The sequence below is a fragment of the Adiantum capillus-veneris genome, chromosome 21 (assembly GCF_014529385.1).
Source record: "Adiantum capillus-veneris isolate H3 chromosome 21, ASM1452938v2, whole genome shotgun sequence".
Classification (NCBI taxonomy): Eukaryota; Viridiplantae; Streptophyta; class Polypodiopsida; order Polypodiales; family Pteridaceae; genus Adiantum; species Adiantum capillus-veneris.
In genome coordinates, this window is record NC_140951.1 from 48,975,347 (window position 1) to 48,991,859 (window position 16,513).

Genomic DNA, 16,513 nt, shown 5'->3' on the forward strand with positions numbered 1-16,513 from the left:
TGTTGACCCTCGTTTCGCTTCCGTTGATGTTGCACTTTGGAGGCTTTGGGTGTGGGAGGGTCATGCCCTATCTCACCTTTATTGGGACAGGCGAGTGGCATTGGCCTCATTGTGACCCCACCGGTGCACCAGTATTCTTCTTTGAGTACACTGTCAGGATTGGACGGTTAGCATTGATGAGACAGCAGCTAGAGCAGCCCACTCGTATGCGTTTCTGGTTACATTCAGGCCTCTCCCATGCCTATCTGCAACAGTTTTGGTCCGCCATCTTGGATTTACATGCGGCTCGTCGTATTTCTTTTTTCATGTGGATGATTGCACATGCGGGACTTCCAATTGGGACTTGGCTAGCTACTATGGGTCATGATCCGTTATGTACTCGCTGTCCTTTGCGACTACTTGAGTCACCTGCACACTGTCTTTGGTCATGCTCAGCTTCCCATGTAGTGTGGCTTGCAGTTTGCTTTCTACTTAGCAGAGCAGGTGTTCAGCATGGATTTCTTACTTGGGGATCTGTCTCATGGTTGATGCCGATGCCCGGCCCCCATCTTTTCTACGAGGGCTCAGACACAGATCCAGCCTTTATGCTCACATCGGTTGGTTATCGGCGAGGTACTTTGGCTATGCTACCACAGATTGCTTGGCAGGGGGATTCTCAGACACGTGATGACGTTTTTTCAGTCATCACTAGTATTACACTATGGAATGTTTGGAGAGCTCGTTGTCTCCACATTCCAAGTGCGGCTCCACAGCTCCTTCAGGATACCCTCACTGCCATTTGGCTGGACATCATTCATACCCTGATTTGGCAGTGGGATTCTTCCTCAGGTACATCTCGAGCAGCCGAGGCTCGCCGATTTGCCTTCCTTCGGCGTTGGGCACGATCCCCACTCTTCTTCACACTTACAGGTGGCCAGATTACATGGCGTTATGCCCCTCCTCGGTGGTTTCTCCTCCACTCATCACACCGACCACCATGAGATTGTTCTAGTTGAGTTGTCACTATAGTGGCTCTCCTCCTCACATTCAGCTTGTACACCCCATGTGATAGGCTATTTTGGCATCCGTTGGGGATTATATTGTACTTAGTAATATACAGCCTGACTTTTTCCAAAGAGAGAGAGAGAGAGAGAGAGAGAGAGAGAGAGAGAGAGAGAGAGAGAGAGAGAGAGAGAGATCGAGATCTGGGAAAGGCTCTGCATGCCGATAACAATCTATTCATACAAGTGACCAAGGGTGGTCCGGCATAGAACTAACATGCCCAATGGATAGACTCGAGGCACACACAATTGCGACTGCTACTGACACTGCCAACTACTCTTGCACACGAGACCACAGACACGGCCTCGACATGTCCATCACCTCCAACATGCTCTAAGAGCATAGATCTGGTGCATCTCCTCCTCACTAGATCTAGATGTGGATCTAGATCTTGGTCAAGGAAACCTACCACGACATGGTCGCAAGGGCCATTGATAGGCTTCCTTGAGATGGTACTGCACCGTAGAGATGATTTGTGAGCACTGCTATTGCTGCCCACCAAAAGCGCTAGGGCTGAGTGCTGCCCTCTGGCTGGGAGAGAAAAACTCTGGGCTGCATGGGAAAAATGCTAGGGTTTCATGCACCCTATGCCCACTGCATCTCCTAGGGCTGCCCCCTAGGGGCACCCTGTGCTCCCCCAGAGCATGCACATGCTGCTCTCCCCATGCGCTGCTATCACCTATATACCCAACAAGGGTCAGGTCGGCTAGCCAGCCAGCCATCACGACCAGGTAATAAATGGGGGAGATAGGAAAAAATAGGGTGAAGAGGCAGCAGATGCCCAGTGAAAAATACAGGCAGGGATGGGAAAAATACTCCAACCGTGTAGGAGCCTAATGGCCATGGAACATAGCCAAAAAATTTCAAGGCTAAACATGGCTAGACATAACGTGACATGAGAAACCTACCTCACACTTGTCGGGCACAGTCACAAACTAACCCTCACTCTCTAGCGCATGTCCCTAGGAGAAACTGGATCCAACTTGACGAATCCAGAGAGATGCCTAAACTCTAAGAAGTGGATGACCGAGCAGGAATTAGCATCTTATCCTGAGTTTTCAGAAGGATATGTACAAGCACTACAGTTGAGGACAACTGTTTAGAAGCCAGAGGGATGTTGCTAAATGGACTATTTTCTTATTTTTTTGAGTAATTTCTTTTTATTAAACTTAGGATATTTAAATGCACCCAAATGTGTGCACTTGAACAATAAGGTTAGAAAGTGTAGATCTATTGGAATTATTAAAAGCCATAAGGAACGGACAACTCTGATGTGTCATATGATGGGTGACATTAAGCATCGCGAAGGGGTTGTACCGTTAGTTTGGTAGGAGAGACCGGGAAACGATTATTCTTGATGTGTCACTGATGGGTGACGGGAGCATCAGAAAGGGAATATTTTACTGGTTTGGCAGGAAACCAGAATTGGAAAAAAGAATATGGGTAAAGACACAAGCACGAGAGTAAAGGTGGGTTCTGAGAAGCTTTTGCTATAAAGCGGAATATTATTAAGTGTTTTCCGGGAAGAGTGAATGCTTTCCGGCAAGGAATTTGTGTTTGCATTGCATTTGTGGCTGAGAACTGCATCCGGGGACGCCTAGAATGTTACTGTATATCATCAATTTTCAACTCACTCAGTTTTATTGAGTTTTTGTCCAGATTCAATTTATAAAAAAAAAGCGACCGGCCGTCCACTTAACAAGTGGGTAGCCCACTTAAAATAATAACTAAGGCCTCTTCAAAAATACCAGCGCTGGCTGAAAAAAAGTAGCATGTGATTTCCCCCCCTCTCTCCTCTCGCCAAAAACAGCCGCCAGCCCCTCCCCCACTCTAGCGCTATCTCAGACCCCTATTCCGGCCGGCTATTCGTGCCAGGTGCTGGATGGAGCCTATAAAATTAGCCCATGCTCTCTCCCAGTCTACTAGAAGCACCAACGCTAGTTGCAAGGAGCACGTCCGACAGGAATCTGCAAGTGATCAGGAGGGCCAGGTGCCAATTGTGAATACTCAATACGAGTAGGTGTTTTGTGTTTGTGCTTTTGCAGGTCCTCCCTCACGGAAGAGCAAAGAGGCCTCGGCCTAAGGGGTCTAGTCAAATGCATCACAAGTTTGTGAGATACAATGAAAACTGTCACAGACGGGAGCGCACACAAATAATCAACAAGCTGAAAATAAATAAACTTTCAACTCAAAAGAGATGAGGGAGAAGATCTACACAGTATTTGAGACCACAAGATGGGTTGGTCCCCCCTCTTAAAGAGAATCTTTATTAGGGAGAATCTTTTTACAAGCACAAGAACCGGAGTGACCACTCCGTTCTAAATTATCGGACTCGATGGTCGATTCCTTCAGCTCTCAAATCTGTTTCCGTCCATTCCCAGAGCGTGAAGCCCTACTTACCGTTCCCGACTCCATTCCCGCAATCTTTGATAGAATATTTCACTTCATTGGCACTTCTCTACCTTCTCTGGTTTAAGTCAGTTTGTTCCATTGTTTGTATCTAATATGATTCAGCTTTTGCAGATTTTGGTTGTTCCTAGGCATATTGTTGATCGCTAGTCTAAATTGGATATACTACTCTCGCAATCATTGTTTTGCTACGCACTGATAGATGATATCCATGCGGCCATGGCTAGATAAATGCTACCAACATCCTCAACCCCCTAAGACCCACCCTGTGTATAAAATGCAATGGTTGCAGTATCAGCCTTGTATAAAAGTTGCATATCTGGTCCTGTGTGAAAGCCAACATAAAGTTCCCCACGTAATATTTTTGAACATTGGCGCTCTGTAAAAGAGCGACTGGCCTCTCTCTAAACCAACTGTGCAGTCTCACAAGCCCATGAATATTGGCTTGGAATAAAAAAATGGCGTCTAATACATTGTAACCTGGCATTGCCATTTGAGCCAGCCAATTCCCAACCACTAAAGTGTAATGTGCTGTTCTTTCCATTACCAGAAAGTGTCTTTTCATGGAGTAGGTCCATTTGAATTAGGAGTCTGTTTAGTCCGGCTTCCACTTTCCACCAAATGCTTCGATAGTCGCTTAGAAGACTGGTCTTTTTAAGCAGTGATTGTATCATTGGAGTGCTTCTTTCGAGTGACATGCATGGATTTCAAATTCTAACTTTGCTACTATGATTGCAAAAGTCATCATATGTTGTAGTTTGCTGGAATCTCTGCCATAGAATTACTAATGTTAAATGGGTCCTCTTCATTGGGTGTTGTCATTTATGATTTTCAATGAAACAAATGCTCTAAATCTAAACTTATTTGGATTTTGGGCTTTTGGGGGACATGCATAATTATCAAATTCAGATTTTGCTAATATCATACAATATTGAAATACGTGGAATCATTAATGCCAATTGGGTCCTCTTTATGGGTATTGTCAATCATGAAGATCAATGAAAAACATGCCCTTAGTCATGTAAAGTTCTTTTGGTTTTGTTATAGGCAAGCTTGAGCACTAGGGTGTCTCAATGGTGGACAGCTGTACCTTTCGTCACTTCAGCAATCGTACTATTATGCGGAATTATTTACACTGTCTGTTTACTATTTGGATATGACTCCTTTTACCAAGTCTGTTTCCTGCCCTCCTCTATTACAGCAAAATTTGAAGGTACATTGTAGCATGCAAAGTACTGCTTTAGGCCAATGTTCAACTCTTTAAATAGCTGGGTTCCTTTGAATGCAGTGTACAGGACTTACACATCAACATTATTTCATGTGTCGATATTGCATTTGTTCTTCAACATGCTGGCACTTGTTCCAATTGGCAGTGGGCTTGAGCGCATCTTGGGATCAGTCCGATACTCACATGTTCTCTTCCTCATTGCAACATTCAATGGGGTGTTGCACTGGCTGTTTGCCTTACTTGCTGCTCACAATCCTCTCGGTTCATATACCTATTTTATGAATGAATGCAGTGTTGGTTTCTCGGGGATGATTTTTGCCATGATAGTGATGGAGACGAGTCTTAGTGGGGTGCAGAACCGCAGGTTAGAATTACAGTTCTGCCCAATGTCAGTCTAAACTGTTGTTATAAAGCTGCCTTTAGTTCAACCTTTGTTGATATTTTTGTACATTCTGTGCAGTATATTTGGTTTCTTCAATGTACCAGCAACGTGGTAAGCTTTATGTTGTGCTTATATATGTGAACTTGGACAAAATGTATGGGGATTCTTATTTAAAAGTGTGCTTGTTTCCAATTGTATTGATTTGTGTTGCAGGTATGCTTGGATTTTACTCATATTATTTCAGCTTTTGATGCCGAATGTCTCCTTGCTTGGACATCTATGTGGCATTTTGTCAGGATTTGCATGTTAGTTAAGCTCCTTATTTGAACAAAGCTCCTTTTGATTCAATTTGAATGTGACGTGAATTTATTGACAAGAAAATGATTTAGTCGAACCAAGTGGCTGCTGAGCCCTGGCATGCAGTGCAGTACAGAGTGGATAATGAGCCAGCACTGCTGTGGTTTTTTTGTTGCAAATTCTGAAGTAGCTCTGCTAAGGTTTAACGAACACATTGCGTGATGCTTCTATAGATACCTATGGCGTCTTCAATCCACTAACTTTTGGTTCCTCTACATATTCCACTTTGGAGAGTTCTTGGCTTCTGGTAACTATTTCCAATCATCTCCTTATTTTTTTTGGCTCGTAGTTGATTTTTGTGGATTTACACATACACATTTGTGATTGAGTTTACTTGCGCCAAAAAAAGAAGATTCTTTTATTAGTTTTTAATCTGTCCAACGGGCTACAAAAGATTCTCATGAGCAATCAGAGGAAGAGTACGGCCCACCTCGGCCTACTCAGTTCGAGATTGAAGAGATGGAACGTCGACAATTGGTTGACAAGGCAACAAAGCAGATGATTAAAATTGCGAAGGATCCAAAATTTGCAAAATCTTTGTCTCAGCAATCCCTCACAGAAGTACACACCTCAGTGGCAGAAGGCCACAGAGCCACCCATCAAACCGGCAATCAAGAAACCTCCTTCTCCGAGGATGTTTACAGAGCAAGAATTACAAGAGGCGGTTCAAACATAGATTAGCCGGCTTTTGGACGCAAACAACAAATTTAAAAAGCACAAGAAAGGAGGTTATTTGGGTCGTCAATCTTCTTTTGCATCGGCAAGAAAGTAGAAGAAGCGTGTACGATTTGAAGGACTACCCAATTCTTCATCTTCTTCTTCTTTTGACAATTCTTCTAGCTCTTCTGACTCGAGCGAAAAAGACAGAAAAGGCAAAAAGAGAAGCAAAAAGCAAAGCTTCGGAAAGGGCAAGAAAAAGGCAAAGAAGCCTAGATTCCGCCCCGTTTCTGACAGTTCTATAGAGGAGTCATTCTTAGATAGTTCGGACTCCGATGATCACACGTTTTATGCAAAGAAGAAGCATTTTTTACAAGGCCAACCAATATGACTTCCTCGAAGATAAAAGCAAGAACGTAAAAGAATTTAAAGAAGGTGGAGAGTCGATTAAGTTTGACTCTTTTTCTGGATTCCGAGATGCTCTGAGGGCTTTGGCCTTCATTTAGCAATTTGACATAGCTTTCTCTGGAGGGCATTACTCAGAGCACTCAAAGATTAGGAGGGCTACATCTTTCTTCAAAGGAAATGCACGAACGTGGTGGTCCACCCTTCTTTTGAGGAAGGAAGCTCCAGTTAAATGGTTGAAATTGAAAAGGCTTTTCATTTCTTCTTGGCTGACTCGGGAGTACGAACAAGATATACCAATTGCTTAGGATCATCTTCGGATGACCAAGGGAGATTCTTTGGACACTTATTGCGAGAGATTTTGGAACTCTTTTCTACCAGCCTCTTCATTTAAGAAGGTCTCGTTTAAAGAACAGATTGAGCAGTTTTGCCGCGGACTTCCTACAGAGATCCGAGACTACTGCTTGGAACAAAAATCAAATTCTATTCAAGAATTGATGGGTCATGCGAAACAAGGTTTTGCAATACATCTAGGCAATTTGCCTTACCCCACTGATGAGATCTTGACTCAGAGAACCCAACAGACTTTTAAGAGTGAAAGTAGAAAGAGAAAGAGTCCCCAAGAAAAGAAAGACAAGCCAAAGAGTTCGAGAGCAGTAGAGGAACGTGGCAGAAAAGGCAAGATGAAAGCAGGACTGATTCTAGATTGCATGGGTACTGACCCAAGCACGATTGATGAAAGTACAGAACTTTGCCGAGCTTGGGGCAAAGTGAAAGATCAAGAAGCCCTGATTTTCTTTGATAGAGGAGCCAAGGCCAACTTCATTTCACCTGAATTGGCGGCATAGCTCGAGATTACACCCGGTCGGATGGGACCGGATATTCCATACGTGATGGCTACTTGATGAAGAAAACGATCTTGTGCGTTACACAGCCGTTGAGGGAAAAGGTTCTAACCGAATGCCACTGTCCACAATTTACGGGTCACCGCGGCATTGATACCACCTTGAAAGGTGTGGAGCGTTACTTCTTTTGGCGGAGACTCAAGAAGGATGTGGACGACTTCGTACGTAGTTGCATGGTATGCCAGAAGGTCAAGTTTGACAGGCATAAAGCACAGGGATTGTTACAGCCTTTACCTATTTCCACCCGCCCTTGGGAAAGTATTGCTATGGATTTCATTTTCGATCTCGCGAAGACACAGAGTGGGCACGATGGTATCTGGATTATTATCGACAGATTTAGCAAGCCGGATCATTTAGCGAGACTGTTCATTGCCCAGATATTCGAATTACATGGCATGCCTGAGACAATAGTCTCTGACAGAGATCCCCGATTCACGAGTTTGTTTTGGAAGGCTATTTGGGAGAACATTGGCACACGGTTGCAGTTCTCGTCATCTTTCCACCGGCAGACAGATGGGCAATCTGAGATTGCAAATTCAATCATACTGGATTTATTGAAGTCTTACATTTCTGATCAGAAGACTCAATGGGAAAAGTTTTTGCCCTTTGTGGAATTTGCCTACAATAACACGATCCACTCTTCGACGGGGAAGGCGCCATTTGAGATTATTGAAGGTGCTACAAAGGTTCCACCCTTCCTTAGCACGAAAGATAAGATTTTTGAAGCCGACCAGTGTTGAGGTAAAGTCGCTCCGCCTTTTGCCTGCCTGGACGTCCAGTGTCCGGCCGCCCGTCCACGTGTGTACATACCCTTATTCTTCATTACATATGAGAAAGGAGCTCCCCATCTTAAGTCTTGTGAGGCTGCTCCACCCACACCGGCTTGTGCTCTTCCTCCTTCCCCGCACGCACTGCATCGCGCACGCACACGCGCACACGCGCACTCATCAACCAGTACACGAGGGACTTGGACACTGCTTTTGCCAAGGTCCGAGAGGCTTTAGCGAAATCTCAAGAAAGACACAAGAAGGTAGCAGATCAACATCGTCGCGATTTGAAATCAAAGGAAGACGATTGGGTGCTCTTATGATTTGAGAAGGCACGCCTAAGAAAGAAAAAGGGAAAGGAGCGGCTTTTTCCAAAGCTTAGCATGAGATACTATGGACCTTTCCAGATAAAAGAAAAGATAAATGATGTCTCCTTTAGAGTGAAGCTGCCCAATACTTGGAGAATTCACAATGCTTTTCATGTGAGTCTCTTGAAGCCTTTTAAAGGCGATGTGCCTGATGATGGGGAGCCAGATGAGCAACCCGAAGTAAAGGAAAGCGAGGAGATCCTCGTTCCAGAACAGATATTGGTACATAAAGATAGAAAGATTAAAGGTAAAGTGATTAGGCGGTTCTTGGTTAAATTCAAGAACTATCATGCATTGGATGCGAACTCGATGGAGGAGGACCTAGCAGATACTCCTCAGATTTTGGAACTTTACCTTGAAGCATTCGGTTTAGCAGAGTCTACTCCGATAGAACCCCGATTTCAGAATGGGTGGGCTTGCAGAAGAGGGGAGTTGCTCCGCTCCTTTGTCAACAGATTACCCCGATTTTTGATATAGAGTCACTGATGGCCCTTTGGGTTTCAGGGATACTGCTGGGCTGACAGTATTCTACTGTATGACTTTATGAACTGGAATTCCCGAAAATGAAATTGAAACTGATTGATTTGTACTTGACTTGTTTGAGTGTAGGAACTGAAAGACGAAATGATTGTAGCATTTCGGTCTCATAAATCTCTATAGACATGATTGCAATATGGATTAGTTAATCGGGCATCTGTGAGGTCGCGACTCGATTGCGATTACTAAATACGTTGCCGATTAATCATGGTCTGAGATTTGGAATAAATTTGAATGTAATTTGTCGTGTGATGTCCAGTGATGCGACTATTGATTGGTACATGTGCTAGATGTGTTATGCCTAGTCTAGTGCGTCGGTACTAACAGTCAGTCTGCTAAGACAGTTTATGGCCTCTGTTTGTTTTGCAGACGTAATCGAGGGCGATTACAATTCTTTCAAGAAGGGGGTATGTCACAAACGGGTGACGTGGCTAACCCCGAACACACACAGGCCAAGAATCCGAGAATTGCGCCGATTGTACGGACAGTCCCGAAAATCGTGCCGCGATTTGCGATGACACGTGGCAGTTGTATTGACCCGTTTTTACGGCACTGATGACGTGGCAGTACGTTGTACGGAATTCCTGAAATTATGTTGGCTGATTTTTATGGCAGCTTGTCACAAAGTGATGACGTGGTGGACAACAGAAACCCTAAAATTCTTGCAAAGCCCTAATTTCTGCCAGAAACCCTAATTTTCGGAAATCGTGGAGGCTTTTTAAAAATATATATATATATATATAAAATGATGAGCGACGCGAATCTTGCTTTTTCTCTATGCAATGAGAAAGAGAGAGAGAATGCTTTTGCTTTCAAGTTTTGACTCTCTGTGAGAGAGAGAGCAGTTGCTTTTGATTTGAAGCTTTTGGGGCTTTGCTTTTGGGCATCCCTTGTAATCTTTAAATTAGTGGTGAGGGCCTCACTTCTCAGAGCATCTGGACGCAGAGTCTGCGAGTGAAACCCTAACCGCTCTCTTGTACTTCGATGATTGATTAATACAAAAAGAAATATCGAAAGGGGCGCCAGTCTTTGGGGCCAATATCTCTAGGCACGGAACTCCGCCGGGCCAGTGCAAATCTATTGTGATCTGTGAATTGTTTGAAGTGGTTATTTGGTGCTGTCGTGATTGATTCTTGACTTGGGAGTGTCCAAGTCTGTTACAGTGGTATCAGAGCACGGCCGATTTCTCTTCTACGGGAAATCCGATCCCTGAAATTTTTTTCCGCGGCACCTATGGCTTCAGACAATGATCAGTCGACTCCCTCTGCATTTGGAGATGCGGGCAGGGATCACAATGAAGATTTTGGCACGGAGTATGGCCCGCCTAGGCCTACTCCAGCGGAGCAGCGAGAGATGAGCGTCGAAAATTGATTTTGATACTAAAGTCACTGATGTCTCTTTGAGCTTCAGGGATACTGAGAGCTAACAGTATTCTGTTGGATGACTTTATGAAATGGAATTCCTGATTATGATACTGATTTGTTCTTGACTTCTTGTGAGTGTAGGAACTGATAGCCGAAATGACTGCAGCATTTTGGTCTGATTGATCTCGAATGGACATGGTTGCAATAGGGGTTAGTCAATCGGACATCGATGAGGTCCCGATTGGACCTAGATGTGATTGCTAGCTACATTGCCGATAAATCATGGTCTAAGATCCGAATGAATGTTGAATGTCATGTGATGTCCTGTGATGTCGTGTGATGTGACTCGATTTTGTACATGTGCTAGATGTGTGTTCCTAGTACGTAGGTACTAACAGTTAGTGTCTGCTAAGGCGGTTTATGGCTTTTGTCGGTTTTGCAAGCGTAATCGCGGTCGGTAATCGCAGTCGATTACAATGCTTTCAAGAGGGGGGTATGTCACAAAGTGATGACGTGGCGGACAGCGGTAACCCTAATTTCTGCCAAAAACCCTAAAATTCTTGCAAACCCTAATTTCCGGAAATCACGGAGGCTTTAAAATAAAAATAAAAAATGATGAGCGACGCGAATCTTGCTTTTTCTCTATGCAATGAGAAAGAGAGAGAGAATGCTTTTGCTTCCAAGTTTTGACTCTCTGTGAGAAAGAGAGAGCAATTGCTTTTAATTTGAAGCTTTTGGGGCTGTGCTTTTGGGCATCCCTTGTAACCTTTAAATTAGTGGTGAGGGCCTCACTTCTCAGAGCATCTGGACGCAGAGTCTGAGAGTGAAACATTAACCGCTCTCTTGTAGTGAATTGTTTGAAGTGGTTATTTGGTGCTGTCGTGATTGATTCTTGACTTGGAGTGTCCAAGTCTGTTACACAGCTTTTGGGCAAATTTCTTTTGAGATTAAAGCTTTTGAGTTTAGAGATTTTTGGGGCTTTACTTTTGGGCATCCCTTGTACCTTTAAATAAGTAGGCAAGGCCTCACTTCTCAGAGCATCTAGACGTAGAGTCTGAGAGTGAGCACCTGCCCGCTCTCTTGTACTTTGAACACGGATTAATACAAAAAGAAATACTGAAAGGGGCGCCAGTCTTTAGGGAGTCTTTGGGACCAATACCTCTGGGCACGGAACTACGCCGGGCCGTGTCAATTTTGTAAACTGTTTTGAAGTGAATCTCTGTGGTGTAGCGGTAGAATCTTGACTTGGGGTGTCCAAGTTTGTTACGTACAGACCCTCATGTAAAAAAAATATCTTGGAGAATGGAGGCTGTCACAAACAGGAGTGCACAACAATATCAAATATATTTTGATAAATGGGACTCCTATTACTTTATATTGATATATATATATATATATTGTCAAGTTTGGTTCTTTGCTCTTCGTAGGTTTGTAGTAGTATTCATTTTTCGATTTCATATTTAGCTTACCTGAGGACTTAAGAATGTGTTCCGTGATAAGTTGTTGTGTGAAGTTTGATTTCTAGGATTAAGTTTTTAAGATGTCTTATCCTTTTTTTTGCTTAAAGTTGAGTACTTGTTTTAAGCCAAGTAAGTTGCATCAACTTATTTTACACATGCCTTTTCTAAAAACATTTTTTAGTTAATAACGTTTTGTTTTATCTAGTTTTGTTTCGAAGCAAACAAAGTGATTTAGTTAGTTAGTTAGTTTGTTTTTGTTTTTCTTTTCTTTTCGTGTGTCCCTTGCTTTTATAGTTTTATGAGTGCTTTATTCCCTCTTGTAATTCGTGAGTTTAGACTATTTTGAACTTATGAAGGTGTGTGTATATATATATATATATATATAGATAGATAGAGTACTGGGGACCAGAAGATGGGTTGGTCCCCTCCGCCCCCCCCCCCCCCCCCCCCCCCCCCCCGGTAAAGAGTTATCTTTATTATTGGAGAGAAGTCATTATACAACCACTTGAACCAGACGTATTCCCACGTCTGTTCTAGATCTCAGACTCGACGGAACTCGGAAGCCTTTGCTTCCTAATCTCAAGGAAAACCCCTAGTCTCAAGATCCTTTGTTCTCTACTCAGAATCCTCGAGAACCAAGGCTCCCACCTTTTAGTCTCAAGGTATGACACCCATATAACTTTGTTTTGACTCTATTCCGAGAGCCCTCTTCTGTAGAAATCTTCGTATCTACCTTTCAGATCTTGGGCATGAAGTCCTTCCTTGGGAATCTCCACTCCCTGATCAGAACTCGAGAGTCTTGTAACCTTGGGCCAATCTGGCTTTGTTTCCACAGAGTGCTTTTCTTCTGCAGAGAGCAGAAGCTCGTACCTTCTTGTGCTCCTACTCCCTCGTGCGAAGAGAGAACATCTGCAAACAAACACTTAGAAGATCAAACCAGCTAAACATGGAAAGCATCACCTATGAAGACTCGAAACTCTCAACGCACCTCCTCAGAAGAGATCTCTATGCAGAGGACCTTCCCTTCCAGATCTACACACCAAAAAGGCGTGCTCTCGGGTTCCTTCTTGGAGAGCCATAGAGGTTCTTGGAGCATCATCATCTTGGCTGAAATTTGCAGCAATATGGGAAGAGATCTAGCGCTTTGCTTTTTCTCCTACAACTGCCAAAAAATTGGGGTGCTAGGTTTCATTTATAAGCTCCCGCTGGTCGGCAGGAATAGGGTTGATCTGGGGCGATTTGCTTTTACTAGGGGCTGAGCTCGTTGGTCACTGCTATTATGAGAGATGTTGATTCTACCAGAAATAGCCACCAAGCGCCTAGTGTTTGGTGGCCTTTTATGTGTGGCTGCCCACTTATCAAGTGGGGGACCGAGCACTTTCAAAAATGGTATGAGCCTGCTAAAAATTCAATAGAACTTATAAGATGAAAATCATGCTTGCACAAACACAGTCTTTATGCACAGATGCAATGCCAACATAGACTCGTGTACGGGAACCCATCTTGATTCAAGTGCTTGTCTCTTGTATCTTGTGCACAACTCTAACTCAGTTCGGAATCTCTTCCGAGTATGGAATATTCCCTATCCTATGCTCCCATCACCCACTATGTTACACATCAAGAATACCCATTACTTAGTCCTTACTCACCAAACTTACGAAACAACTCCTTCGCGATGCTCTATATCACCCATCCCATGACACATCAAAGATGTCCGTTCCGGATGGTCAAATACTTCTTCTCGATGCTCTATGTCACCCACCATCCAATGTGGTGCATTGGAAGTATCCGTTCTTAGTGTCCTAACAAATATTTCTGTTGACAGTGCTCCCGTCATTCTTTGAGTGACGCACTAGAAACATCTGTACTCTGATGCCTAAGTGAGAAAACCCTCTCACTTCTGGATCCAGTATTTCCAGTAATTCTTTTAGAATTATATTTCTTTCAGATAAAGCTAATTTAGCAACAGAGGCCATCACACCAAGGATCAAACCGTACCTATTGTGCCTGTGGGAAATTTCAAAGATAGTGGCTGTGAGTCTCCTCAAGGTGCCCAGGCTCTACACTTACGGCCAATCAAGGGGTTTCTGTTGTATGCTAGGCCCCTGTTGTATGTCCAGGTCCTTGTAACTTGTTGTATGCTAGGACCCGCCTTGTCGTCCGTGCCAGTAAGAGGTATGGCAGGATCAATGCGGCAGGATCAATGCTTTCTCCCCACTTGCCAGCGACAATTTTGGTCATGCATCTGGACCCTCCAGATCAGCGGCAGGATATGTTTTTTCATGTGGATGATAGCACACACAGGATTGCCTGGTGGCACTTGGGCTGCAGTCATTGGTCATGATTTGACTTGTCAGAGATGTACTCTAGAGCCTAAGTCCTCTAGGCATTATTTCTGGATTTGTCCATATTCGCAGCGAGTGTGGATGGCAGTTTGTTGATTAGAGTGCACATCCATGATGGGTTCGTGATGTGGGGGGCAGTTGCATGGATTTTGCAATTTCTGGGGTCACACAGCAGAAAAGCACTCATCCTTGAAAGCACCCAATACCAAAATCAAGCACCCAGAGGGCTGTCCCGTAAAATGCCGGCGTCCGTACAGTGCCACGTCAGCCTTCCGCGAATCGCAGGCCCTACCGTACAGTATTGCCACATCAGCCGTTTCACAAATTTGTCCTCTTCTTTAGGATTTTAGGCCCCTCCACCAAGTTCTGCAAGTTGGTCAGGTTATTTGGGTTTTAGGCCCCCTCGACCAGGTTCTGTAAGTTTGGCAGGGTTAGGAAACCTGACCCTCTTTGTCTTCAATATAATTCCACATCAGCAGTTTGTGGAAAAGGGGGGCGGGGGAGGGAGAGGGAGAGGAGGGAGCATCAACTACTTGAACAAGCTATCTTTTTGCTTGTAGATTAACTTGGATGGATGAAAGATGCGTCTGGTTGTATTAATTTCTTCTGCTCCCTGAAAATTTTCTTGTTGCTGATGACATGGATGGAATTATTTTTTATTAATCAACAACTAATCAAGGAATTGGTTGCCTCACATTCTTCTCAACACTCATCATAAGATTTTGGACCCAATAAGGTGCTGCTTATTTTTGTTTGACATGTGGAATTCAGGCAAGCTGTGTCAGAAGGCCAGGATTTATTGTGGGGGGCGGCACATCAGTGACACCTCTTCCAGTTGTCTCTCCTTCAGGCAGGTAAGTAGGATAACCAGGGTTGACTTGATTTGTTGTGGTGTATTCCACTGTCATGCTTAAGCAGCTTCATGTGTTACTTCCTATTAGCAACATTGGCATTGGAAATCTTTGGAGAGGCTTGAGATCTTGGGTGCCTCAGAGAGAAATGGCAGTGGATGAGGTATGCTGTTGCAAGGAAGAGCTTTTGTTGTCTGCTTATTTAGAGCTCTTAGCTGATTGCGAATGCCTACAGAGATTTCCAGGGATGGGAAGGACACTTGCTGGTGGGACAACAACTACAAATACGGCAACTTCAGTGGGAAATGACTCTGGCTTACAAGCTCGGTTGCTAGATAGGGAAAGTGGGCCTGATTCTAATGTTGTTCACGTTAGAGGAGAAGCACCCATGGCCCCTAACTCCAGGCATGTATTGTGTGTGTAGGTGGTACATTGTAAATTCCGACAATTATTAACATTTCTGTGTGATATTTAAAGTAAGTACAGAGAGAAGACATCCTAAGCATAGGTCCCTGCCCGAGTCTGACATATTTTGACTGCATTTTGTTCGCAGACCTGCAGGTTACCCTTCTCCAGTGCTCTCAGCATTCGAGAACCAGGTGATTATTGTAATGGCGTTTTTTTCTAGCATGCAGTCTTTGTAAGGGCTTGTTTGATGGTTTTGAGCCTTGTTGTATGTGGCAGAATCCTCATGATAAGGCCGAGTCTCTATCAAGCTTAATAGCCATGGGATTTGAGCAGGTTTGATTCAGTTGCTTGGCAAATTTGCATGCAATATTGACTTCATGTTGTCGTGGCAAATGCTTGTGTATGTGTGATGGCAACTGTTTTCAATATGCAGAACAAAGCAGAAGTTGCTCTCGATGCTGCGAATGGCGATCTTGCTATGGCAGTGGAGATTTTGAGTAGCCAGGTTTATTTTATGCCATGAATTTAGACGGATTTCTCGGAGCAGGCTTGCGTTAACTATGTTCCACTGTATGGCAGGTACCATGAATACTGCGATAGACCACTAATTGCGGATAGAAATTTCAGGGTGCAGACTCAAATTACTGAATATGACACACCTGCTGATTATCAAGTGATCTTTGTACATGTCTTTGTAATTAATAAATTACCTATCATTGTAAAAGACATGTTGGTGAAACGAAAAGGTCTGGAGGTTGTAAATTGTATCAAGAGGCAAATATAGACCTTCATTGTTCTTATCAAGTGCGTATCTTGAGCTTGCACAGAATTCTACTTTGGAACTGGCTTGCAGATTATCAAAATTGCAAGGTATAGCATTTAAAAAGATGGGGCTCCAGTGCGAGGCTCCAGCCCACAGTTAAAGTACATAACTGAGAAGAAAACCACACAAGAATATGGACAACCTGATGGGTTTCCTTCGTTAGCATGCCACATGTAGCAGGAACATACTCACTTTTTGCACCTTCA

At 43.8% G+C, this 16,513-nt stretch overlaps 1 protein-coding gene across 1 annotated transcript in view; it reads left to right on the forward strand.

Annotated features, from left to right (window-relative positions):
* Positions 1 to 16,284, forward strand: part of RBL15 (RHOMBOID-like protein 15) — a 32,583-nt gene extending 16,299 nt beyond the window's left edge. Inside the window, exons 2-13 of the mRNA XM_086493462.1 lie at positions 4,498 to 4,663; positions 4,739 to 5,042; positions 5,139 to 5,171; positions 5,274 to 5,365; positions 5,591 to 5,664; positions 14,997 to 15,079; positions 15,167 to 15,239; positions 15,312 to 15,481; positions 15,630 to 15,675; positions 15,761 to 15,817; positions 15,918 to 15,989; positions 16,064 to 16,284. Coding sequence (XP_086349588.1) covers positions 4,498 to 4,663; positions 4,739 to 5,042; positions 5,139 to 5,171; positions 5,274 to 5,365; positions 5,591 to 5,664; positions 14,997 to 15,079; positions 15,167 to 15,239; positions 15,312 to 15,481; positions 15,630 to 15,675; positions 15,761 to 15,817; positions 15,918 to 15,989; positions 16,064 to 16,072 — 1,179 coding nt within the window. The 3' untranslated portion in view covers positions 16,073 to 16,284. The remainder of the gene's footprint in view (positions 1 to 4,497; positions 4,664 to 4,738; positions 5,043 to 5,138; positions 5,172 to 5,273; positions 5,366 to 5,590; positions 5,665 to 14,996; positions 15,080 to 15,166; positions 15,240 to 15,311; positions 15,482 to 15,629; positions 15,676 to 15,760; positions 15,818 to 15,917; positions 15,990 to 16,063) is intronic.
* The last annotated feature ends 229 nt before the right edge of the window (positions 16,285 to 16,513 follow it).